Raw genomic sequence first — 24,417 nt, 5'->3', positions numbered from 1 at the left:
CTCAAATCCTGGCTCTGCTGTGGGTCCCTGGACAAGTCAAGTAGCCCGTCCAAGCTGCAGGCTCCTCCTGTGCAAAGTATGCACAGAGCGTGAGCTTACAGGGCTACCCTGAGAATTAAGCCACGTAATGCAAAGAAAGCGCAGCACAGTCTCTGGCCCCTGGTAGATGTTCATTAGTGCCCTCACTCTGGGGGTGAAAATGAAGGAAAAGGATTGGCGTGAGGTCGCAGAGCTGGACCCTCCAGTGAGTCCGAGCAGCCTCTTCCCAGACCCACTGGAAACACCGAGCCCCAGTGTCCACTTAGCTCTCTCTGCTCACCCAGCCTGACTGCGACCTCTCCTCTCTGTCCCCGTCTGCCCCAGCCACAAGGCCTCGGGTGTAGCTTGGAGTGAGGGATCCCTAGGCCCAGGAAGGGGAGGCGCGCTGCGGGGTCCGTGCACAAACGGGCATCTCCGCGGCACTTGCCCTCCCTCGCCCCTGGGAAAGGGCAGAAAGCAGCGGCCGAGTCAGGGCTGTGCGCGGGCAACAGAGACTGCAAGGGTGACCGCGGCGGGGACACGGAGAACACCGCTGGGCTCCCGCTCGGGGAGAGGGTGGGGGCCGCGAGTCCGAGAAGGCCCTTCTTCCCTGGCCGCGGACAGAATAGGTAGCGGGGGCGGGAGTGGGGACGCCCTCCGGTCCTCACCCCGCCCCCGCGCCTCTCCCCGCAGCGGGGGCGCCCCGCCCCCCGGGCGCCCGACGTGGACGCGGCCGCCGCCACCGCCGCCGCGCGGGAGTCGCTGTCCGCGGAGCCGACATGCAGGCGGCGCGGGGCGGCGCGGGGCGGCCGGGCCGCCGGCCGGAGCGCGAGCGCCAGCGGCCGCCGGGCTCTGGAGCCGCGTCCCCCTGCGCCGCCCCGGGCCTGCCGCCCGGAGGAGCCACCATGCACCCCGGGCCGCCGAGCGCCTGGCCGCCCCGCGCCCGCGCCGCGCTCCGCCTGTGGCTGGGCTGCGTCTGCTTCGCGCTGGTGCAGGCGGGTAAGGGGGCCCGGGGCGGGGGGCCGGCGCTGGGGCAGGCTCCTCTCGAGCCCAGCCACTTGGGAGTCCCCTGGTCCTTTTCCTGTCCCCTGGGGACCCCCTGCCTCGGCCCAAACACTGCTCCCCAACCCAACCCCCAGCTCTTCCCTACCTCCTTGACCCCCAGACCTGTCCTTCAGTTTCCAAACCTCCCCTGTCACCTCAGGCCCGGGATTTCTAGGGTCTTATGGTCCCCAGTCCCCTAATCCCATTCCCCTAACCCCAGGTCTTTGCCTCAGCTTCCCTAGCTCCCTTCTTTGGCCCAGGGAGCAGCTGAGGACACCAGTACCCCCACCTTGGGCCTCTCTCCTTGTCCCCAAGACCTCTCAAAGCCCTGCAGGCCAACTCTGCGGGAGTGGATGGGGTCCCGCTGTGCAGGAGCAGGTGTGAAGGGGATGGGGACTGGCACCTGAGGGCACAGCGCAGGGCGTGGGATGGGCCCCGACACTCCTGAGCTGGTGCAGCGTCTGGCCTGCCCCATGGGGCTGGCCCGTCCTTGCCTGGCCTCTCCTGCTGCTCCATCTCTGCCCCTCCTGGCTACCGCTGCCCAGCTCATCTCTCCCTCTAGCCATCTCTCCCTCCGTGGTTCAGGGTGCGCTCTCTCGTATCTGTCTTTCTCAGATGCCCCACTTCTCTGTCCTCTGGTTGTCTGCCGCCACCTGTCTGTGTCCTGTCTCTCTCCACCTTCCTCTCCATGTCTGCCTCTGTCTCCCTCAGGTCCCAGGCTCAGCCCCCTGGGCCTCAGGTTCACTCTCTGTGGGGCGGGGGGCACTGCTCAGGGCCAGCTTTGCCCCGTGCTGCACCTGCCCCTTGGAAGATACAGAGGCTTGTGTGACTGCACTGCCCCTCTCCTGGATGGTGTTCCTCACTGACCCTCACTATCCCCATCACCCACCCCCACTTCCCTCCTGTCTCTTCTGGAGTAATTCTTCATTCATCCTCTTCCCTCACCTTGTTCTCTCTTCTCCACTTCCCACGGAGGGGCCCTGCTCTGAGTGACCCTATCTTCCCCGGCCATCTCCCCACCTGCCTCTTGGGGCTGGAAGAGTGCGTAGAAGAGGCTCACAGACTCCTCCAGGCTTCACTCTGCCTGGGTCACTGCAATTCTGGGGTTACTTCTGTTGCTCCTCACTCCCGGGGCTCACCCCTGCCTGACACTTCTCGATTTCTGGATCTTTCTCCTTCACTCAAGGTCACTCGTTGGACAGGGTATTACTGTCAAAAGAACACTGGACTGAGAGTCCTTTTGACTGCTTTTCATCAGCTAGCCTTCAGTTTCTGTCCACCTATGTCCCCTCCATAACTGTCTCCACAACTCTAACCGCCCATCCTGATCTAAGGATCAGGCCTTGGCCTAGGCCCATCACTTTGAGCCTTGGACTCCTGGCGGGGCCGGCCTGTGGCCAGCAGGTGCTTCCCTCCTAGTCATGAGGAGCCTGGCGCCTCTTGGGCCTGGCTCTTCAACTCACCGAAGACTGAGAGCCACGTCACTGGACCCCACTTGAGGCCTCAGTTTCTTCCTTCCCCTCCTGCATGGCCTTCCCCAGGTTTCCCCTTCTTATGAGACCATAGGTCTGGGCCTCACAACAGGGGATGCTCAGGCTTGGGTGCCCCCCCCGTCCCCCAGACAGTCCCTCAGCCCCAGTGAACGTCACCGTCAGGCACCTCAAGGCCAACTCTGCAGTGGTGAGCTGGGATGTTTTGGAGGATGAGGTTGTCATCGGATTTGCCATCTCCCAGCAGGTAATGCTCCACTGTCCCCAGAAGGGAAGGACACATCAAGATAGTAGTGGTGGATGGGGTAGGAATGTGGCGGTGGTGGTGATGGAGAGATAGAAAGGAAATAGGAACTTGGGGCAAGGGAGATGAGCAGCAATTTATACATATGTCTGAAAATTGGGGCCCCAGAAGAGAATCGGTCAGTGAGGGAAGGTTTGGGAACTTTCAAATGGAACATAGAAATTAAGAGCATGGTTTTGATCTCAGAGACATCTGTGTTTAGGACCTGGCTCCAATGCTTACTAGACACGTGGCCTTGGGCAACATCCCTAACCTCTCTGAACCTGTTCCCTTCCCTGTAAAATGGAGATAATGATAGTGGAAGTGATGGAATGATGAACATTGTGTATGTAGAGGCTTTGTCACCACTGGGAGGTGGGCAGGAGTGGGGCTGGTAACTGAGTGTTGACAGCAGTGGCCGGCACTTGTCTGCAGAAGAAGGATGTGCGGATGCTGCGCTTCATCCAGGAGGTGAACACCACCACCCGCTCATGTGCCCTCTGGGACCTGGAGGAGGATACGGAGTACATTGTGCACGTGCAGGCCATCTCCATTCAGGGCCAGAGCCCGGCCAGCGAGCCTGTGCTCTTCAAGACCCCGCGCGAGGCTGAGAAGATGGCCTCTAAGAACAAAGGCACGCTTGGGCACTGTTAGGAGGAAGAGGGTGGGGTGAGGGGTGGTCAGGACCAAACCAGTGGGTGGATTGAGGAAAGCTCCGTCTCCTGCCTCGTATCCCCCGCTGGCAAGTAAAGCAGTACCTGAGAGAGAGAGCGTTCACTTTAGTCCCCCACAAGACCCTGGGCATATAAACTCCCTTTAGACTCAGTCCTATCACTGCCACCTCAAGTAGCCATTAGTGAATTCTAGAATGTATGTTAGATGTGTGGGCACCTGTAGAAATCAGCACTGTTGTCTTGGGCTTGGCCCTAGCGGAGTGGCTGAGGGAGGAAAGGAGCGCTGGACCTAGTGTCTCTCTCCCCACAGATGAGGTCACCATGAAAGAGATGGGGAGGAACCAACAGCTGCGGACAGGTGAGGTGCTGATCATCGTCGTGGTCCTGTTCATGTGGGCAGGTGAGTCTGGCCTCTGAGCCCTTCTACTTCCTTCAGCCTCTGGGAAATGGAGGACTCTGACCAGGACCGTCTCTCTTGAAAACAAAGGGTAAAGGTTTGGACATCTCTCAGGTGAAAAGTCTCCAAGTCCTGCCAACAACAGTTCTGGGAACCAGATCTGACCCCTTCTCAAACTCATTGTTCACCAGAAAAACAGCATATTGTTAGCTGCCTTATAGGATTCGATGAGTACTTGCCTTTGCCCTCCCTCAGAAGAGGTTTAACTTCTTGGGGCTGGACACTTCCACAGGCTTTTTACCTCTGGCCATGGCCACAGCCTTTTCTTCCTCTTCTGGGGTGCTGTGCCTACAGGGGTCCAGGCCTGGGAAGCTCAGGGGAAGTTACTGCCTGGACTTGGGACATTCTCCTAACCTCATCACCCTTTTAGACCCAGCTCGGAGACAGCCACCATGAAAACTCCCTCAATCCATCCAGTAGAATGGCCCTCCTGCCTCCACATGCCCACCGCATAGTGTTTACTCCTCTCTTTAGCCCTTATGTAAGTTAGCTGGGCTCATGTCTCTTTCCTTTACCCAGGGTCTGTGAGCTCTCTGAGAATGAAGACCAAGTTGTTGTTGCTGTTTTGAGACAGAGTCTCACTCTGTCACTCAGGCTGTAATGCAGTGGTGCAATCACAGCTCCCTGCAGCCTTGACCTCCTGGGCTCTAGTGATCCTCGTGCCTTAGCCTCCTGAGTAGCTGGGACTACAGGCATGTGCCACCATGCCTGGCTAATTTTTTATTTTTTATAGAGATGGGGTCTTGCTCTTCAACTCACTGAAGATGAGAACCATGTCACTGGACCCCACTTAAGGCCTCAGTTTCTTCTTTCCCCTCCTGCATGGCCTTCCCCAGGTTTCCCCTTCTTACTTATGAGACAGTGGGTCTGGGCCTCACAACAGGGGATGCTCAGGCTTGGGTGCCTCCCCAACCCCCAGGCTGGTAAAGGCCAAGTTTCATTCATCTTTGTACTCAGTTCAACCAGCATGTACTGAACAATCACAGTCCAAACGGTAGTACTGTAATCATGACTAAGAGCCCTGTGCTTGCAAAGAACTATCTGGGAAAAGCTAGGCCCGAGTTATTTTGTTTGTGTGTTTGTTTACTTTTTCTTTTTTTAAATTTTTTTTTTTCATTTTCTTGGGCTGAACTTAACTATAATCCAATGTAATGAGTGCTATGGTAGTACCACGTAGGAGAGCAGAGGAGAGGGAATAACTGTGAGTTAGAAATCAGGAAAAACACAGAGAGAGGAGATAACATGGGAATTGAGCTTTGAAGGATAAATAGGAGTTCACCAGGCAGCCAAAAGAGGAAGAGTGTTCAGGGCTTGGTGTGTTCAAGAAATAAAGTAAGCTCAGTCTGGTTCAGGGCAGCTGCAATCCAAGAGAGAAAGTAAAACGTCAGGGAGTAAAGGATGGTGAGGCTGTAGACGGCAGTCTTTTGAGAGATTTGAATACCATGCTGAAGCTTTGTGAGCATGGTGGTTGAGAAAGGCAGGCTATATTGTAAAGTATTTGGAAAAAAATGTTTCTTAGGCATACAGAAAAACAGGCAATTGGAAAAATGAGGGAAAAACAAAGGATTGTACAAAAGAGGAGGTTTGCTTATGATTGGTTATGGATTTGCCACAGACAGTATTTATATAATCGTAACAATATAAACATAGCAAATTAACCCAAAATTGTGATGAAATTTTATTAGGATAATAGGGAGGGAGGTAGGGGGAGTTGTTATGCTTTATCTACCATAGTTGGAAGTCAACAGATTTCTAAAATAGATCAAGAAATAACATTCTAAATATAGAGGTAAAATTGGGAAAACACCTAGAAGGACTGGAGTTGGCTGCCTTAATAACTGTCTGCCTTAAAAACTATCTGTCTTTCAAAAAACATTATGTTCATGTATTATTAGTTTGATAAAACTAAACATTTCACAGACTGCAGGCCCTGGAGTTCATGTCCTAGTTCCACCACTGTGTGACCTTGAGTTAAGTTAGTTAAACTCTCTCTGCATCAGTGTCCTCACTTGTACCCTGGGAATGATAATAATAGGTACCCTCATAGAGTTGTGAGGATTAAGTGAGATAGAATATGTCAGTGCAAGCACAGGGCCTGGCACGAGCTCAATAAATGCTATTATTGTTTCTATTTTCCCCTCAAGAAAAACGGGAGCTGTCAGAGGTTTTTTTTTTTTTTTTAGGTGGGGCCCAGCTCTGTTGCCCAGGCTGGAGTGCACTGGTGCGATCTCAGCTCACTGCAACTTTTGCCTCATGGGTTCAAGCGATTCTCCTGCCTCAGCCCCCCAAGTAGCTGGGACTACAGGGGTATACCACCACACCCAGCTAAATTTTGTATTTTTAGTCGAGATGGGGTTTCACCATGTTGGCCAGGATGGTCTCAATTTCTTGACCTTGTGATCTGCCCACCTTGGCCTCCCAAAGTGCTAGGATTACAGGTGTGAGCCACTGCGCCTGGCTGCTGTCAGAGGTTTAAAGGAAAGGAGGGGAGGAGATATGACCAGACACATGTTATAGGAAGATCAGCCTAGAAGCAGTGAAAGGCATGGCTGGTGAGGGCACAGGTGAAAACAGGAGCCAGAGGGCAGAGGGAGGTTGCTGCAGTAGTGCAGATGAGGCACAATCTGGAGAGACCACTGCCAAGTGCTAGTGGGAATGAAGCAGGGGAGGTGAGAACCCAGGCCCTGGCCTCTGACTGCTCACTTGTCCCCCTCAGGTGTCATTGCCCTCTTCTGCCGCCAGTATGATATTATCAAGGACAATGAACCCAATAACAACAAGGAAAAAACCAAGAGTGCATCTGAAACCAGCACACCAGAGCACCAGGGTGGGGGGCTTCTCCGGAGCAAGGTGAGGGCAAGACCTGGGCCTGGGTGGGCCACCCTGCGCCTCGAGCCCTGGTAATCCCTGGAATGCAGAGGGGGTCAGCTCGGGGCCTGGCACAGCTACAGCTGGGCAGAGCCAGACTTGGCTGCTGCCTGTGTGACACAGGGACACTGCAAGTTGATTTTGGATCTTCTCCTTTTGCAGGGTGCCAGGGGCCAGTGGTGGTTTGGAAAAAAAAAAGCAGTGAGTGGGGAGGGCAGAATTCTTGGTTGGTGCGGGACAACAGGAGTGGGGTGTTCTGGCTCATTCCTGCTCCTGCTGTGCCTTGTGACCTTGGGCAGGTGCTTTACCTTTGTACCTTCATTTCCTCTTCTGTAAAACAGATATGAAAACCTTTTCAGTGCTTGCCCTGAGCAGCTAAGAAGACAGACAGTAGAGAATGTGAGAGGATCTCATGATTCTGACGATGACTATCCAACAAACATCTGGCCCTCTCTACATCTCCTCTTCCCTCCATCTCCTTGTACCCTCTGGCTTACTGTCCTCTCTCTGGCGCACTTTCCTGAAGCCTCTTATTAACCCCCATTTCCAGAAGAATCTCAACAATGTCAGTGGCTGACTGATGTCAGAGGGATGACTGCTGGGGGTAGACTGGGTGCCAGGGGCCATGGGCCCAGGACTCAGTCTTGGCCATTCAGTTGAGTGAGGCTGAAGGCTGGGTTTGAAAAGGCAGAAAAACAAGACATCCAGGCAGGGCTTTTCTTTTCTTTCCACAAGGGACAAGAACCTGGCTTATTTAGGCTGCGGCCCTGCTGCTCCTCCCTTCCTTCTTCTGTCCTCTGTTTCCAGCCTTGCAAGAAGTCTATTCAATTAGTCCTGGCCGCTTCTCTCATTTTTTTCCTCCCGTTTCCAAACAAGCCCTCAGTGAACATCATTGAAGCGTGACTGCCTGTCTGCAGGGAGGATTCCATTTTTTTTTCTCAGCTGGTCCCCAGGCCCATGGGCACAGGGAGAAGGATGACTGCAGCAGAGGGGCGGAGGCACAGCTAGCTATACAGTTCTCTCTTCTCCTTGCCCTAGTCAGATGAAGGAGGCTGAACTACAAACCCAAATTCCGCACAAAAATAAAAATAAGCCACAAAACTAAAAGGCCTGGCCCCATTCTGGAAAAGATAAAGCTGCATGAGACACAGCCTTCTGCCTCCTCGCCTCTCCTGGACTGGTTTCCTCTTTGAGAAAATGCACAAAGCCCTGGGAGATGACAAGCACAAGGACTGACTCAAGCTGTGTCTTTCAGACCAAGGAACTTCAGAGAAGCTGTGGGGCTGCCTGCCATGCAGGATCATGGCTGCCATCAAGCCTTTTCTGGATCCAGCCATCAAGGACATGTTTGTGCTGTGATGCACACCTTTGCAAGTGTGTAAGATGTTACCTGGTTTGTCTCTTTTGGCAAACAAAAATCAGAGGGCTGCACTCTGGAGGGCAGAGACTCCCCCGAGGACTGAGCTGGTTGCCTGCATCCTCTATCTTCGTTGACCCTTATGACTATAAGATCATCAGTTTGGGGTCTTAGGAAGACCTGGAAGGTACTGGTCCAATTTATTTAGGAAGTATCTCTTGAAGTTTCAGAAATGCTAGCTTGGACAACTGAAAAGTCACATCACATCTGGCATTCTGGGGGTTACTAAAACACCCCTTCTGGAGTAGAAGCTGCTGGAAGGCAGGCCTGAGCCATTCACCATGGACAGGCAGAGCAGCCCTGGCTATCACCACTGGTCTCTGGGGTCTTCATATCTTGCCATCTCATCCAGAGTTCTATGAAAGTTACCCAGGGTCTTCATGTCCTTCCTTAGAGCCCGAGTCGTGTGATGTGACAGGTCTCTCTCTCCACTGCCCCTTTCTGGTTTAAAAAAAATGGTGCTTGATGAGGGAAGGTAGGCTCTTCCCCAAGACTGATGAGGTATGGCTGCTAGATGCCTGCATGGGCAGAGGTGGATCTCTGCATCTTCCATTGGTGGCCAAGGATGGGTGTGGGAGAACCACACCTAGCACAAGCCTGGTACTCAGTAAATATTTGTTGAAATGAATGATAAGAGCATTGGTCCCCAAGCCAGAGAGCCAGAAGCCATCACCCAATGACCGCCCCTTCCTTCTGGTCTACAAGAGCTCTCAAGGCTGGGTCTGCCACTATTCTGTTTTGCCCAAGTGTGGCAGCACTGGGGAGGAGAGACTAGATAAAGGGCAGATGTCAGCAATCCTAAGGGCTTCCTCATGGGAGGGCATAAGGCTCCACTCATTGTCTTGTGACTTCCATCCCTGCTGAATGGGGCTGCAAGGCCAAGGCTCCTTAGGGGAGAGGTCCTTACCTCTGATCCACTTAGAGCAATAACCACTTTTTAAATGTAAAATAAAAAGACAAATGAAAAGGCACATCCTTGTCTTCTGGTAAATGCCCAAATGTTGCCCTCTTTTTCTGGCAATTGGCAGCAAGTCAGGATGTGTGGAGGAGGAAGTCAGTTCTCTCTCCATTTTGGCCTGCAGCTTCTTAGGGACATGCCTGCCAGCCAGCCAAGCTGGAGTTGGAAGGGAAATCTCAAACAGATGGGGGTGCACGTGTAGGAGAAGAAAATAGCTGCTCCATCATTCTATTACTGAGGCTCCCCCAAACCAAGCTTGGGCTGCCTCACTGGCTAGGTATGCAAGCTCAGTTTTTTAAAACAAAGGGTTTTCCCCTCTGGATGGGGCTGGGTGCTTTTCCTGGGCAAAGGAATGCAATTCTTGTTTCTCCCCAGGGTAAGGAAAGAAGTGAAGAGAAACCACAAAACTGCTTTCTGCAGCTCAGTAGTCACAGCGTGCTGTTCTAGGCTGTTAAAGGAACACCATTACGATCCCAAAAGCAGGCTGAAAGAGTAATGATGACATTAGCCAATGAGCAAAAATCAGTAAATGGGGCACCTCAAACATTGCTGTCCAGAGTTGGGAGGAGCTTGGAGAGAAAATGTCAGGTGAGCAGGGCTTAGTTGGCTGTTCTAGAAGGTTCTGAAAGCAGAGGGAAAGGTCTTAGTGGCTGCAGAGCAAAGTAGGAAACTGATTAGCACACTGAACTCTAAGCCAAACCTCAGAGAGGTACTTCCTAAGCCCTCTGTGCCTATCTAGTGCCAAATGATGGAGAAGCCCCCATGTCAGCACTAGGTATACTATAACTGTCATTGGGGCTCAGGGAGCTCTCCTGATGGAGGTTTCCTCTCTTCAACTTAATCTGTGTCTGTAGTACATCATAAAGGGTATGAGAGAAAAGGAGCAAACACTCTTGGCTTAGATAAAACTCCATTCCCTTTAATTACCTCCCTAAACCCCCAATTGTATAACAATTGAGCCTTCCCTGAATCCACTGTAGTTGCAAAGCCGAACCCCACACAGCTAGACTTGGAATGGGATCCCTTCACCATCACATAGATCCACAGACATTTCTCACAACTGTGGAAAGGCACAGACAGGTCTTTGAGACCAAGAGACCTTACTTGCAGACTACAGCAGGCCTATGAGAGAAATGCTGGTCTCAGAGGCAGGAGACCCTGCCTTGTAATCACCTAACAACTCAGGCAAGTTAATTCTCTGAGGTTAGGTCTTGCCGTCCTTATCTGCCAAAACCAGAGAATTTAGAAGATTCCCAGATTCCACCTACTTCCTACAATAGGAGCCAAGGTGCATCCTCCCAGGAGCATGAGGGAAAACCCAGGATCTGAGGGGAGGAGGACAGACTGGTGAGTGTTTCTATGAGGCAGAAGTCCTTTCCTCTTCCTACTCTTGTCCCCTAGTTTTTCAGAATGGGCCTTCTCAAGAATCAATTTTTAAGGGTTCTATTTAAACCCTTTACAAAAATGTGTAAAATCTCACCAACCCATTAACATGATGCTTTAGATTTGACTCTCTTTAAACCTATTTGATGATTACTGGAATTTGCTTTTATGAAGTAGCCTCCAAGAACAAATTGCTTCTATAAATGGGACACCCTGCTCACCTCCCTCCCTTGCCCAGCTCCAGCTCCATCAAGCTCCATTAGTACAAAATATTTCCAAACCTTCAAATGTGACTTGAAGTTAAGCTGAAGATCTTTGTATACAAATAGTTCCTGGCCAGGTATGGTGGCTTACATTACAAACATTACAAAGTGTAATCCCAGCACTTTGGGCATATCACTTGAGGCCTGGAGTTCAAGACCAGCCTGGCCAACATGGTGAAACACTGTCTCTACTAAAAATAAAAAATTAGCTGGGCATGTTGATGCATACTTGTAATCCCAGCTACTCAGGAGTCTGAGACATGAGAATTGCTTGGACCCAGGAGGCAGTGAGCCGAGATCGCGCCCCTGCACTTCAGCCTGGGCAACAGAGCAAGACTCTGTCTCAAAACAAACAGTTCCTTAGTTCCTTAGTGATACATTTCAGGACTATCACTTAAACTACTTTAAAGGTTATCCAAAATATTATATTCCACCCCCTTCTCAATGGTGCTGGGGAGGGCCAAATTTTCTGTCTATGGCATGTCCCAGTTGTCACGGGGGAGGACAGGTGTGAAGGACAAGGCAGGAGCTTGTTCACTTAGGAATTCCACCAATGACCAGCTGATACTTCCTGTGACAAGTGGAATTTTTTTTTCCCGACAGGTGCTCTGGCATACAAAGCAAGCATACCCTAGAATCAGCTTAGGAATAATTGTTTTCTCTTAGAAAAGTAGAACAATACTAAGAGAAGCGGGAAACTCCACTTTCTAGCTTTAAGTGATTGGCTTTTTTCTTCCTATAAAATCTCAAAATAGGCTAATTAGAGAATGACCCCAATCCTCTTGGAAAAAGTCCATTTCTCCTTTTCCTACTTTTCCATAATGTAAAATGAACAAAAGATCCTATCTACGCCTGACAGGAACAAAACAGGTATGCATAGGTTAAGGAGAGTACCTCAGATTGAGAGAAGAATGTCAAGTTGCTGAGTATTTAGCAAACTTATATTGAACCTTTTGCATGGACTCAATATTGTATTTTGTCTAGAAGATACAGAAAAAACTTACTGAACTGCAGACCAGAGAGCATGGCTAAACATGTTGCTACTTGTTTTCTTAGCATGAACTCAGATTTTTAAAGCACTGGCTAATATAGGTGTCAAGTTATTATTGCCTTCCCTTTTTTCCTTGCTTCTGGGTTCACAAAAGGGATCTAAGGAACGCTGTCTCCCACATCTACCCACACTTATCCAACCTTCACCCAGTTTCTAGGAGCAGCAGTTTCTGGAGAAATTGGGTTATGAACAGCCATCAATTCTGTACCGCTGATTCTGGTTTCTTAAATCCCCTTTAAAGAGAGAATGCTCTAGGACAGCATGGCTTCTTTCTTAATCAGTGCTAGTTCTGAAGAAGCAGAGACAGGGAGGTCAACCACACAGCCATGGGAAGGAACAAAAGGCAATGCCTGCCTGATTAGGGCTGAGCCATCTTCCCCCTCTGCAAAAACTAAGGCATAATGATATTTCAGGCTCTCCCTATGTCAGGCTCCTGACATGCACCATATGTAGCTGCAAATCCCAATCATCAACATTTCTTAACTGCTAGAACACCTTTCTCAACACTGTAATTTACCTTCAAAAGAATAGGGAGCAAGCACCCTCGCCTTCCCAGAACCACATTCTACTAACTGCCGCCCCCCTCCCCACCCCACTAACCTACCTACGCAAAGGAAGAAGGCAAATAACCCTCCAACGAAGCCTACAACAGACTGCCACAGTACATAAGTCACTGACAAGAACTTTTATTTCTTTTTAATGACATTAAACACAACTGCTATAAGGGAAAAAACATGATAAAGAGGAGGCACCAAACTTCAGTTTTATAACTGAAACTGACAACGCAAGTAAATCAGGGCCTGCATTAGAAACTACAGGTTATTTCAGGCTCCTTACTTGGAAGTAAACAATGTAAACAGCATATTTTTACTCTGCTTTGTCAAGACCCATGTGTGGGAATGTCATCGATGAAGAAAGCAGTTAAATGCACATAATACTTACTTAAAAAAAATACAGCCAGAATTCCATATGAAATACTAGACTTAGAGGCCAACACCAAATATAAGAGATATGCAGCTTTGAAAAGAGATTAAGACTCCAGATTCTACCCACTACCATCTTTAAGGCGAACATGCCAGATAATGAGTTTTCTTTGGCTTGGTTTTTTCTTCTTAAAGAATACCATGTTAACCACTAGATAACAGCTCTCTCCTCCCCCAGTCCAACAGATTTAATTAAGCTGCTAAAGCTTTGGAAAAACAGAATTATTTGAGCTAAGAGGAAATGTGATTGTCACATTTTCTAGTTAACTTGTCACTCATTTGATTTGGCAAAAGCAGTGCTCCTATTACACATTCAGTCTTAAAACCCCATGTACCAGGAGGGCAAGAACATGAGTCTCAGATTTTTGCCCAAGCAAAATGCTGTCCCTTCACTCCTTGGGTTTTCTGAAGGAAACTAGACAGCTGCAATGCTAGCTATTCCAACTACATTTAATTTTAACTATGCTATGGTCCCAAAGGTAGATGTTTGCCATGTCCCATGTTTCACTCCACCAAGCTAATTTAGGGCGACCTGGAGAAGTGACCAATGTAGTAAATGCCAAGTAGGCTAACTAAAATAATAGATTTTTGACTACTGTCTTTGAAGAGAACTTCTTTGCATTTAACCAAATTTAAACCAAATGTTCAAGGAAAAGCAAATCCTTGACTGGATAAAAACAGTAAACACTTAGGGACATTCACCCAAATTTATTGTTGGCTTAAATGACCAAGCTTTTCCCAAGTCAGTTTCTAAAGTGGGGTATGATGTTTTGAATGTGTTACTCACATACAAAGATGGGATTGATGAAATCACAAAACCAGAGTCTATAGCATCTATGAACAACCTTCACAGAGAACAACATCACAAATGCCAGACTGCAAAAACTTCCCAAAATGATGTCTAGAGCTATGTATAAAGAGAAAATAACCAATTCCTAAGACATCCATTAAGACAGATGCAGCTGAGCGTGGTGGTTCATGCCTGTAATCCCAGCACTTTGGGAGGCTGAGGCGGGTGGATCACATGAGTTCAGGAGTTTGAGACCAGCCTGGCCAACATGATGAAATCCCATCTCTTCTAAAAATACAAAAACTAGCTAGGCATGGTGGCAGGTACCTGTAATCCCAGCTACTTGGGAGGCTGAGGCAGGAGAATTGCTTGAACCCAGGAGGCAGAGGTTGCAGTGAGTTGAGACTGCACCATTGCACTCTAGCTGGGTGACAAGAGTAAAACTCTGTTTAAAAAAAAAAAAAAAAAAAAAGACAGATGCATACTCCGTCAACTTTGGTTAGAATACCAAACCTTAAGATCAGGTAATGCTTTTGTGCATAGGCTTAGTCACAACTATATTACATGTACTTTAGCATTTCAGGGGCTTGACCAAATGAAATGGTAACATACAGGGTCTAAAGACACCTCTTCTTAACTGATAATAGAGACAAAAGAGTGCCATTCCACACTCTCCCAGAGAATGGAGGCTCCGTAACTAACACTCATACTTAAAGCTGGGGTTTAGCAGATAAAACTAAATACCAACTGATACCACAATAGCACTGGCTTACCCTAGAGTCAAGACTCTGGGTGGGCAGCTCTTCAATAAAGAGAGCAAGGAGGCCATCCTGAAGAGGTGCATCCATGTCTAACAGGATACAAGAATACTGCCACTAGAATCCTAACAAGTAGAGTGGTCACTGGGGGGTAAAAAGAAAAAGGAAAATCCTTGAAGAAGGGCAAAGGAGACAATCAGTCTCAAGACTACAAGGTATTAGTCATTGAGTCTTCTGTCAAAGATATATAAGATTTGTAAACACTATTGTGCAAAATAAGTTTGATAAAGAAAAAATGCCCCCCCAACAACAAAAAAAATCAAGGCAGCTAGTACATACAGAAAGAAGAGGGTTTACTATTTTAACTTGTCCTTTCAAAAGGGATTTTTCTCCTGCTCCATCCCACTTATAATGTCCTGGATTGCCAACTTTAAAATACTGACAGGTATTCAGAGGATTCAAATAAAAAAGTAAGAGTAACTTATATCCATTTACAAGTCAACTAATACTGGCTCACAGCCTGGTAAAGAATCTCTTCCTTATGGGAGATTGAACAATGATTTCTTTTAGGTACCAGAAGTAGACTTTGCCTCTGCAGAGAGGTGAGTCTTTTGCTTCAGCCTGGGTGTTTTGGCTTAATGCTGGCTTTCAGGAGGCAGCTACCTTCAATTTAAATTAAAAAACAAAAAAACTACACCAACCAAACACTTGCTTAAACACACAGACACACATATATATACACACACACACACACAAAATCAGGAGGGACTTCATACAAAAAAATTCAAGTTAGCAATGGGCATTTCCAAAAGGTGACGAGTTTTTTAAATAAAAATCTTGTGAAAAATAAAATTCAAAATCTGCAAAGCACAAAACAGCAAAAGAACACGAAATGCTGCTCCAAGCAGGACCCTGGATAGGGACCTTCATTGCTGATGGGTTGAGACAAATCAACTGTATGAGAAGTCTGGGAGACGTTGGAACCGATGGTGGCTTCGCATGTTCCTGTCAACCCACTGAGTCAGACTGTATCTTTGCAGATGTTTCTGTCGGCGGGCATAGTTTCTATCAAGAGAGGGAGAATACAAACAGGAAAGATATTTCAACTGGAATGGCTATTTGTATACAAAAAAAGGCCAGCACAACAATTTTAAGGAAAATCTTTACTTTTGGAAATTAGATATTAATTTTATAGTTCTCACAATTTTAGAAATTTTATACTATTTATTTTTTATACTATTTTATTTATGTGAACACCACACCATAAGTACTATTTCTTTCCAACTCCCAAAGCCACCTAATTCCCATAGGTATTATGGTAATATGCCACATACACAGTATTCTAAGGAAAACTAATGTAGAATAATGTTTAAGTATGAAAAAAAAAAAAAACATTTTCTTCCTGGAAGAATTTAGGATAGGATTTATATTTCATTGTTTGCATCAGACCTGTACCTCCAAAAGGACCTTATTGTCTGACACAGCTCAAGGTTGCTCAGGACACAGCAGTTAAAATTAGAATAAATTCCCAGAGAGGTAGGTCATCATGTGAGTATCACATTGCAAGTTTTGAGACTGAAAAATTAATAGCACAGACTCAAAGTAAAGTTTCTTAAGAGTCTCTTTTAGTTATGTGCTGGCTGGGGTTCTGAGCAAGATGCTCTGAGATAATTTGATCCCATTTTCAACTCTGAAAATGCTCCTAATAACAATCTAGGAAGCTTTCTAAAGATATGGATTCTAAAATAAAAATTAAAAAAAAAAAAACAAAAAAAAAAACCAGATATGGATTTTTTTTTTTTTTTAAGATGGGGTTTCACCATAATGGCCAGGCTGGAACTCATGACCTCAGGTGATCCACCTGCCTCAGCCTTCCAAGGTGCTAGGATTACAGGTGTGAGCCACCACGCCTGGCCAGATAGGGATTCTTGACCTCTACCTCTTCCCAGACTTAATGACTTAGAATGCCTGGAATCAGGACCCGAAAATCTGTATTTTTACCTATCTCCACAGGTGATTATGAGTAGTAGCAAGGGTTGCAAATAATTGTAACAGTACCTGACATTTATCTAGCCCTATATGCAAGTATTTGCTGAATGCTTTAAATATCTCTCCTCACTTAATACTGCAACAATCCTACCAGTATTTTCATTAACTTCTTGTATAGGTAAGGAAATTAAGCCTCAGGTTAATAACTTACCCAAGGTTATGCAGTAGAGTTAAGTAGAAGATCCTGGATTTAAACTCACATCTCACTCCAGAATTTATCTAATAACAATTATACTACACTGCCTTTCCTTCTGAGAAATGCTATAATTTTGACAACTACGGAGGGAACGTGAGTGTAAAGACCCTGAAGCAAGGGAAGAGTATTAGGAGATGAAGTTGGTGAGCACAGGCCAAAGCATACAGGCCTTTGTAGGGGATTATGAGAATGGGAAGATGTGAGATGGGAAGCCACTGGAAAACACTGAGCAAATCTGACTTATGCTTTAAAAGAATCTCCTTGGCTGCTGAGTTGTGAACAGTGCATTGGCAAGGGGAGAAGCAGGGACGGCATTTAGGAGACTGCAACAATCCAGGTGAAATGTTGCAATTGTCACTTGCAACAATCCAGGTGAAAATGTGAGAAATAGTTAGGCTTTGGATATACAGCTGACCCTCCACATCTGTGGGTTCTGATTCCATGGATTTAACAAACTATGGGTTGAAAATATTCAAAGAAAAAAAAAAATAGATGGTTTCATCTGTACTGAACATGTCCAGACTTTCCTTGTCATTATTTCCTAAACAATACAGTATAACTATCTGCATAGCATTTATACTGTATTAGGTATCATAAGTAATCCAGAGATGATTAAAAGTATATGGAAAGATGTGCACAGGTTATGCAAATACTATGGCATTTTATATAAGGAACGTGGCATCTGTGAATTTTGCTATCTAAAGAGAGTCCTGGAACTAATCCCTCATGAATACCAACGACAACTGTATATGCAGAGCCTATGGGATTGAATATGGGGTGAGAGAGAAAAGAGTAAAGGATGATTCCAAGGTTTTTGAGTAGCTGAATCAGAATAACTAAATAAATTGGTACAGCCACCCTGCAACAAGAATCCAGAAGACTGTAATATTAAATTTGAGTCTTAAAAAACAATCTCAGAAGATTTCAGAATTAGAAAGGTCCTTCCTTTGACACCACGTTGCAAAGCTAGTATTGGACCTCAGGTTTCCTGAATTTCAGTCCATGTTTTTTTTTTTTTGAGAGAGAGGGTCTTGCCCTGCCCAGGCTAGAGTGCAGTGGCACAATCACTGCTTGCCACAGCCTCAAGCTTCTAGACTTCAAGCAATCCTCCTCTCTTAGGCACTCTCAGGGACTACAGGCACACACCACCATGGCCAGCTAAGTTTTTGTAGTGAAGGGTCTCACCATGTTGGCCAGGCTGGCCTTGAACTCTTGGGCTCAAGCAGTCCTCCCACTTTGGCCTCCCAAAGTGCTGGAATCACAGGCATGAGCTACTGTGCTCAGCCTCAGTCCAGTTCTTATTCCATTAGGCTGCGTCGCTTTTATTCCCCCCTCACCTCTTAAACAATTCCAACCCCTAATCCCCACTATATTCCTCCTGCAGCCAAATTCCACCCTTTCTTTTTTTTCAGATGGAATCTCACTCTGCCACTCAGGCTGGAGTACAGTGGCATCATCTCGGCTCACTGCAATCTCCACCACTGGGCTTCAAGCAATTCTCCTGCCTCAGCCTCCTGAGTAGTTGGTACTATATACCCTCACCACCACACCCGGCTAATTTTTGTATTTTAAGTAGATACGGAGTTTTCACCATGTTGGCCAGGCCGCTCTCAAACTCCTGACTTCAAGCGACCTACCCACCTTGGCCTCCCAAAGTGCTGAGATTATAGGTGTGAGCTACCATAACCAGCCATTCTATTCTTTTCCTCCTTTTTTTTTTTTGAGACAAAGTTTCGTTCTTGTTGCCCAGGCTGAAGTGCAATGGCATGATCTCGGCTCACAGCAACCTCCACCTCCCAGGTTCAAACGATTCTCCTGCCTCAGCTTCCCGAGTAGCTGGGATTATGGGCATGTGCTACCACGCCCGGCTAATTCTGTATTTTTAGTAGAGACGGGGTTTCTCCATGTTGGTCAGGCTGGTCTCAAACTCCTGACCTCCAATGATCCGCCTACCTTGGCCTCCCAAAGTGCTAAGATTACAGGCGTTAGCCACCATGCTCTGCCCCTTCTCTTCCTTCTTCTAATCGCACTCACCGTGTAGTGAGGTCTGAAGGATGCTGCCATTTTGAGTGTTGCATATGATGAACTTGATCCATCAAGGCATATAGCTCCCCGGAGATACCTGTGATACAGAGGGATCAGTGGTTAGGAAATAGCTGAATGAACTACTATGTCAGCTAAGGTCAAAGTACGTGCTTTCAGTGAAAGAGAAAATGGGCACTGTTCTCAACAATATATACTTATGATTATCACGAGCAGTCAGCACAAAAACTATAAACCAGAATGGGGAGATTGCTCTTGGAGGATGAAGGTGAAGCAATAATGGCAGCCACCATTCATTCATTCAACACTTAGCTCCTACAATAATACGAAGAACTTCACTTGTCCCTAGGAATATGGCAGTGAACAAGACACTGCCTCAATGAAGTTTACATGGGAGACAGATGATTCCAAAGTGGTATGATAAATGCAGTGATAGAGAAATATAGACTGCTATAGAGACTGCAGGGTGAGGGTTAGGGAAATCCCTCTCCAGGGGGAGTAACTATAGCAGGGATCTAAAGGATGTATAAAAGCTAGTGAGGTAAAGAGGGGTAGGAGGTTGGATGTCCAAGAGAAAACAGTTAATGCAAAGCCCCAGAGACAAAAAAATAGCAAATACACTAAAGAAACAAGAGAAAGTTAGAACAGATGGAGGTGGGCGCTCTTTGCTAACAAGTAAAATTGCTAGAGGCAATTTCTCAAACACCTGGGATCCTGGCAATATACTAGGCACTTTACATTATTATTTTACTTAATTCTAAAAAAAATCTTATCTGGAGATAGATGTTGTATCATTTCAAAGATGGGAAACTGTGGCTCAGGGAGGTGAACTTGCCTGAAATTATTACTATTATTTTTTGAGACAGAGTCTCACTCTGTGCCCAGACTGGAGTGCAGTGGTGCAATCTCAGCTCACTGCAATCTCTGTCTCCCAGGTTCGAGCGAGTCTCCTGCCTCAGCCTCTGGAATACCTGGGACTACAGGCGCCTACCACCATGCCCAGCTAACTTTTGTATTTTTACTAGAGATGAGGTTTCACTATTTTGGCCAGGCTGGTCTCGAACTCCTGACCTCAAACAATCCACCCACCTCGGCCTCCCAAAGTGCTGGAATTACATACATGAGCCACCATGCCTGGCCCTGAAATTCTTGATAACCCAGGATTCAACTACCTCCTGCATGACTCCATGTCCTTGCCACTATGCAAAATAATGCTAATTTTGCACTCAAGGATTTAGACTTCCGCTAAATCTCAATAGAAGCAGAAATAAAACACTAGTTAGGAAATAATATGCCTAGACCAGTAGTTTATAAATTGTAACATACATTATAATCAACTGGAGGTATTATAAAGCAGATTGTTGGGCCTAGACTCCACACTTTCTGATTATACATAATCAGAAAACTACAGATCTGGGCAGGGCCTGAGAATTCGCATTTTGAGCAAATTCCCAAGTGATGCTCATGCCGGTGGTCTAAGAACCACATTTTTTGCTTTTTGGTTTTTTTGTTTTGTTTTTGTGAGATGGAGTCTCACTGTTACCCAGGCCGGAGTGCAGTGGTACGATGTCAGCTCACTACAACCTCCTCCTCCAAGGTTCAAGTGATTCTCCTGCCTCAGTCTCCTAAGTAGCTGGGATTACAAGAGCCTGCCACTACACCCGGCTAATTTTTATATGTTTAGTAGAGACAGGGTTTCACCATGTTGGCCAGGCTGGTCTCAAACTCCTCACCCAGCTGAGAACCACACTTTGAAAACCACTGCCCTAGACCGTGGAGACTTTACTTTCAGCTAGTTTACATGTTTTTCATTATTATCTACTGTGCTTTCAGGAACCAAGAGCAGTCTCACTAGGCTCATATTGTCAAGTTCCAGTAAAAGTAACGTAACTTTTTTTTTTTTTTTTTTTGAGATGGAGTTTCACTCTTGTTACCCAGGCTGGAGTGCAATGGCCCGATCTCAGCTCACCACAACCTCCGCCTCCTGGGTTCAGGCAATTCTCCTGCCTCAGCCTCCTGAGTAGCTGGGACTACAGGCACGTGCCACCATGCCCAGCTAATGTTTTGTATTTTTAGTAGAGACGGAGTTTCACCATGTTGACCAGGATGGTCTTGATCTCTTGACCTCGTGATCCACCCGCCTTGGCTCCCAAAGTGCTGGGATTACAGGCTTGAACCACCGCGCCCGGCAGTAACGTAACTTTTAGAACAAAATTTATTTGAAGCTTCAAAAAGCAGAGCTTTGTAGAAAAAGTATATCATATATTTTGGAGTTAGGCAGAGTTGAGTTAAAATTCCAATCCATCAATTAGCTCTGTGACCCTGGGCAAATTATTTCACTTCTTCAGGCCTCACTACTCATCTATGAAAAGTGGATAATACAATTTAGCTTGAAGTTCAGTTTGAGGAATATTATACATAAAAGACCTAGCACACTGCTGTGGCACACAGCATGTGTGCAGTGAGCAGTAGCTACTATGGTGTTAGTGCCTCAGGCCTATGTTAGCTTGCAAAGACTCTGCAAATCCTGTGAAATCACCTTCTAATTTATTTTAATTAAATTTATTTTAATTAAATTTAAAATTTAAATTTTACTTCTAATTTGTAATGAAAAATGTTTATTAAATGGATCCATCTGCACATAAACTATGACATTTTATGGCACTCAAGTATTTTTCTTTTTCTTTTTTTTGAGTCGGAGTTTCGCTCTTGTTACCCAGGCTGGAGTGCAATGGCACGATCTCCGCTCACCGCAGCCTCCGCCTCCTGGGTTCAGGCAATTCTCCTGCCTCAGCCTCCTGAGTAGCTGGGATTACAGGCACGTGCCACCATGCCCAGCTGACTTTTTGTATTTTTAGTAGAGACGGAGTTTCACCATGTTGACCAGGATGGTCTCGATCTCTTGACCTTGTGATCCACCCGCCTCGGCCTCCCAAAGTGCTGGGATTACAAGTGTGAGCCACTGCGCCCGGCTAAGTATTTTTCAAACCATAGTAAGATACCACTTTTTAGGAAAACTTTATAGATCACATTAAAATTAAAATTTTCTCTGTTCAAAAAGCATGACCAGACTGGGCGCAGTGACTCACGCCTATAATCCCAGCACTTTGGGAGGCCGAGGCAGGTGGATCACGAGGTCAAGAGATTGAGACCATCCTGGTCAACAAGGTGAAACCCTGTCTCTACTAAAAATACAAAAATTAGCTGGGCATAGTGGCGCGCCTGTAGTCCCAGCTACTCGGGAGGCTGAGGCAGAAGAATTGCTTGAACCCAGGAGGCGGAGGTTGTGGTAAGCCAAGATCGCGCCATTGCACTCCAGCCTGGGTAACAAGAGCGAAACTCCATCTCAAAAAAAAAAGCATGACCAAATGAAAGATAAATGACAAAATGAAAAATATATTTGAAATGGACAGTTTAATGTCCTTTTTCTACAAAGTCTCTTAAAAAAAAGGTAAAGAGCATGAATAGATAACTCACAAAATTATTACAAATGATCAATAAACATGATAAAAAGAATGTTCAATCTCACTAATATGGAAAGAAAGGAATTACTGTCACTCCTTGAGAAGAAAATACATATCGGAAATGAATTTCCTTGTGAAGGAAGTAGCTCTTGATCAGAAACTTCCTTACCTGCTGGATTTGTCAAGCTAAAATCAAAGGTCTGAATACCCCACTTTTTTTTTTTTTTTTTGAGACGGAGTCTCACTCTGTGACCCAGGCTGGAGTGCAGTGGTGCAATCTTGGCTCACTGTAACCTCTGCTCCCCAGATTCAAGCGATTCTCCTGCCTCAGCCTCCTGAGTAATTGGGACTACAGGCACACACCAGCACGTCCGGCTTTTTTTTTTTTTGGAGACGGAGTCTTCCTCTGTCTCGCAGGCTAGATAGAGTGCAATGATGAGATCTCAGTTCACTGTAACCTCCACGTCCTAGGTTCAAGCAATTCTCCTGCCTCAGCTTCCGAGTAGCTAGGATTACAGGTGCCCGCCACCGTGCCTAAATTTTGTATTTTTTAGTAGGGACAGGGTTTCACTATGTTGGCCAGGTTGGTCTTGAACTCCTGACTTCGTGATCCACCTGCCTCGGCCTCTCAAAGTGCTGGGATTACAGGCGTGAGCCACTGCACCTGGCCCCGGCTAATTTCTGAATTATTAGTAGAGACGGGGTTTCACCACATTGGCCAGGCTGGTTTCAAACTCCTGACCTTGTGATCCACCTGTCTCAGCCTCCTAAAGTGCTGGGATTACAGGCGTGAGCCACCTTGCCCGGCCCAATACCCCACTTTCACATAGCTAGCATTCCACTCCCTGTGGCCACCCAAAAAGGACATTTCAATGGGAGGTGGGTCAGGGGAGAATCAGCTTTATAAAAATTTTAAGGTATATTTTTCCTGCCAAAGCATAATAAAGAAGAGTTAATAATATAAGGAAATTCTGTGTCCATCAAAATGAAACCACAAGATTATCTACAGAGGGCTGGGTGTGGTGGCTCATGCTTGTAATCTCAGTACTTTGGGAGGCCAAGGAGGATCAATCACCTGAGGTTAGGAGTTTGAAACCAGCCTCACCAATGTGGTGAAATCCCGTCTCTACTAAAAATACAAAAATTAGCCAGGTGTGGTGGCACATGCCTGTAATCCCAGCTACTCGAGAGGCTGAGGCAGGAGAATCGCTTGAACCCGGGAGGCACAGGTTGCAGTGAGCCAAGATTGCGCCACTGGCACTCCAGCCTGGGCGATAGAGTGAGACTTTGTCTCAAAACAAAACAAAAAGAAGATTATCTATAGAAGGTGTCCTTCAGCTCACTCACCTCTTATCCCTTGCATTTTAGAAAATGAATCTGGCAATGGAGATTATAAACATATCTATTCATGTTAAATGATGAGAAGAATAGCCAGTTAAGCCAAAAGAGCCTAATATTAAAATATTTAACCGCTAGGAGTCAAAAAGCAGCAGCAATTTAAATAACACTATATATCAAGCTTGTTTAAATAAATAAATAAAGGAACTGTCCTATGTGCTTTCTATATATCAACTCATTTATTCTTTACAACAATCCTATAAGGTATTTTCCCCATTTTACAGACAAAAGTATATAAAACTGTAAAGAGACTGAGGCACAGAAAAGTTAACTAATTTGCCCAAGGTCACATATCTAGTGACAAAGCCAGAATTCCTAAAATAGAAAACTATCACAGGATAGGCTTTCCTTAAAAAGTTTTCTGGGACCAACATTTCATAGCTGAGATTAGAAAGTAAAAATCATATAGCACTATGTCTCTTGTAAATAAGGTCTCAATAATTAGATCTCAGCTCATGTACCAAAAAATTTTAATTTTCCTTAACACTAATAACTTATTGTGACTAGTGTAACCCTTATTAATAAGATTTAATGATCTAGAAACACTGGGAGCTAACATTTGCATGTATCTTATTTAATTCTAACAATCACAGATGGCAAACTCTACAACCTCCATTTTATTCACAAGTAAACTGAAGCTTGGAAAGATACTCATCCTCAGCACTTCGGGGGACCAAGGCAAGGCAGATGGCTTGAGCACAGGAGTTCAAGACCAGCGTGGGAGACATGGTGAAATCCCATCTCTACAAAAAGTACACATGTGTGGCAGTTCACACTTGTAGTCCCACCTATTCCACGGGGCTGAGATGGGAGGATGACCTGAGCCCAGG

At 46.3% G+C, this 24,417-nt stretch overlaps 2 protein-coding genes across 7 annotated transcripts in view; one reads left to right on the top strand and one right to left on the bottom strand.

Annotated features, from left to right (window-relative positions):
* The first annotated feature begins 780 nt into the window (after positions 1 to 780).
* On the top strand, positions 781 to 9,222 carry FNDC5 (fibronectin type III domain containing 5). Of its 3 annotated transcripts, none has more exons than XM_032246791.1 (6): positions 781 to 1,017; positions 2,684 to 2,799; positions 3,271 to 3,469; positions 3,820 to 3,909; positions 6,683 to 6,816; positions 7,176 to 9,222. In XM_032246791.1, exons 1-6 carry the CDS (start codon positions 798 to 800, stop codon positions 7,179 to 7,181), a joined length of 765 nt encoding a protein of 254 aa, XP_032102682.1. In that variant the 5' UTR covers positions 781 to 797; the 3' UTR covers positions 7,182 to 9,222. The 3 variants fall into 3 exon arrangements, with proteins under 3 accessions (XP_032102682.1, XP_032102681.1, XP_032102683.1); XM_032246790.1 differs by having other exon boundaries at positions 862 to 1,017; positions 8,090 to 9,222; XM_032246792.1 differs by lacking the exon at positions 781 to 1,017 and adding an exon at positions 1,090 to 1,440 and having other exon boundaries at positions 8,090 to 9,222.
* A 3,354-nt stretch (positions 9,223 to 12,576) lies between these two features.
* Positions 12,577 to 24,417, bottom strand: part of S100PBP (S100P binding protein) — a 42,657-nt gene continuing 30,816 nt past the window's right edge. For 2 of the 4 annotated variants that reach the window (XM_032246785.1, XM_032246786.1), the window contains exons 6-7: positions 18,717 to 18,804; positions 12,577 to 15,502 (exon numbers count right to left, since the gene is read on the bottom strand). In XM_032246785.1, coding sequence (XP_032102676.1) covers positions 15,388 to 15,502; positions 18,717 to 18,804 — 203 coding nt within the window. In that variant the 3' untranslated portion in view covers positions 12,577 to 15,387. The remainder of the gene's footprint in view (positions 15,503 to 18,716; positions 18,805 to 24,417) is intronic. The other 2 variants (XM_032246788.1, XM_032246787.1) reach the window with 1 other exon arrangement.

Source organism: Sapajus apella, unplaced genomic scaffold (assembly GCF_009761245.1).
Source record: "Sapajus apella isolate SASKATOON/1434 unplaced genomic scaffold, GSC_monkey_1.0 scaffold62, whole genome shotgun sequence".
Taxonomy (NCBI): domain Eukaryota; kingdom Metazoa; phylum Chordata; class Mammalia; order Primates; family Cebidae; genus Sapajus; species Sapajus apella.
This window is presented reverse-complemented; position numbering and strand designations above follow the sequence as displayed.

Coding starts and splice junctions, on each gene's coding strand:
- FNDC5 (XM_032246790.1), top strand. CDS start 924: ATGCACCCCGGGCCGCCGAGCGCCTGGCCGCCCCGCGCCCGCGCCGCG. Junction 1,018..2,683: donor CTTCGCGCTGGTGCAGGCGG/GTAAGGGGGCCC, acceptor CCCGTCCCCCAG/ACAGTCCCTCAGCCCCAGTG. Junction 3,910..6,682: donor GGTCCTGTTCATGTGGGCAG/GTGAGTCTGGCC, acceptor TGTCCCCCTCAG/GTGTCATTGCCCTCTTCTGC.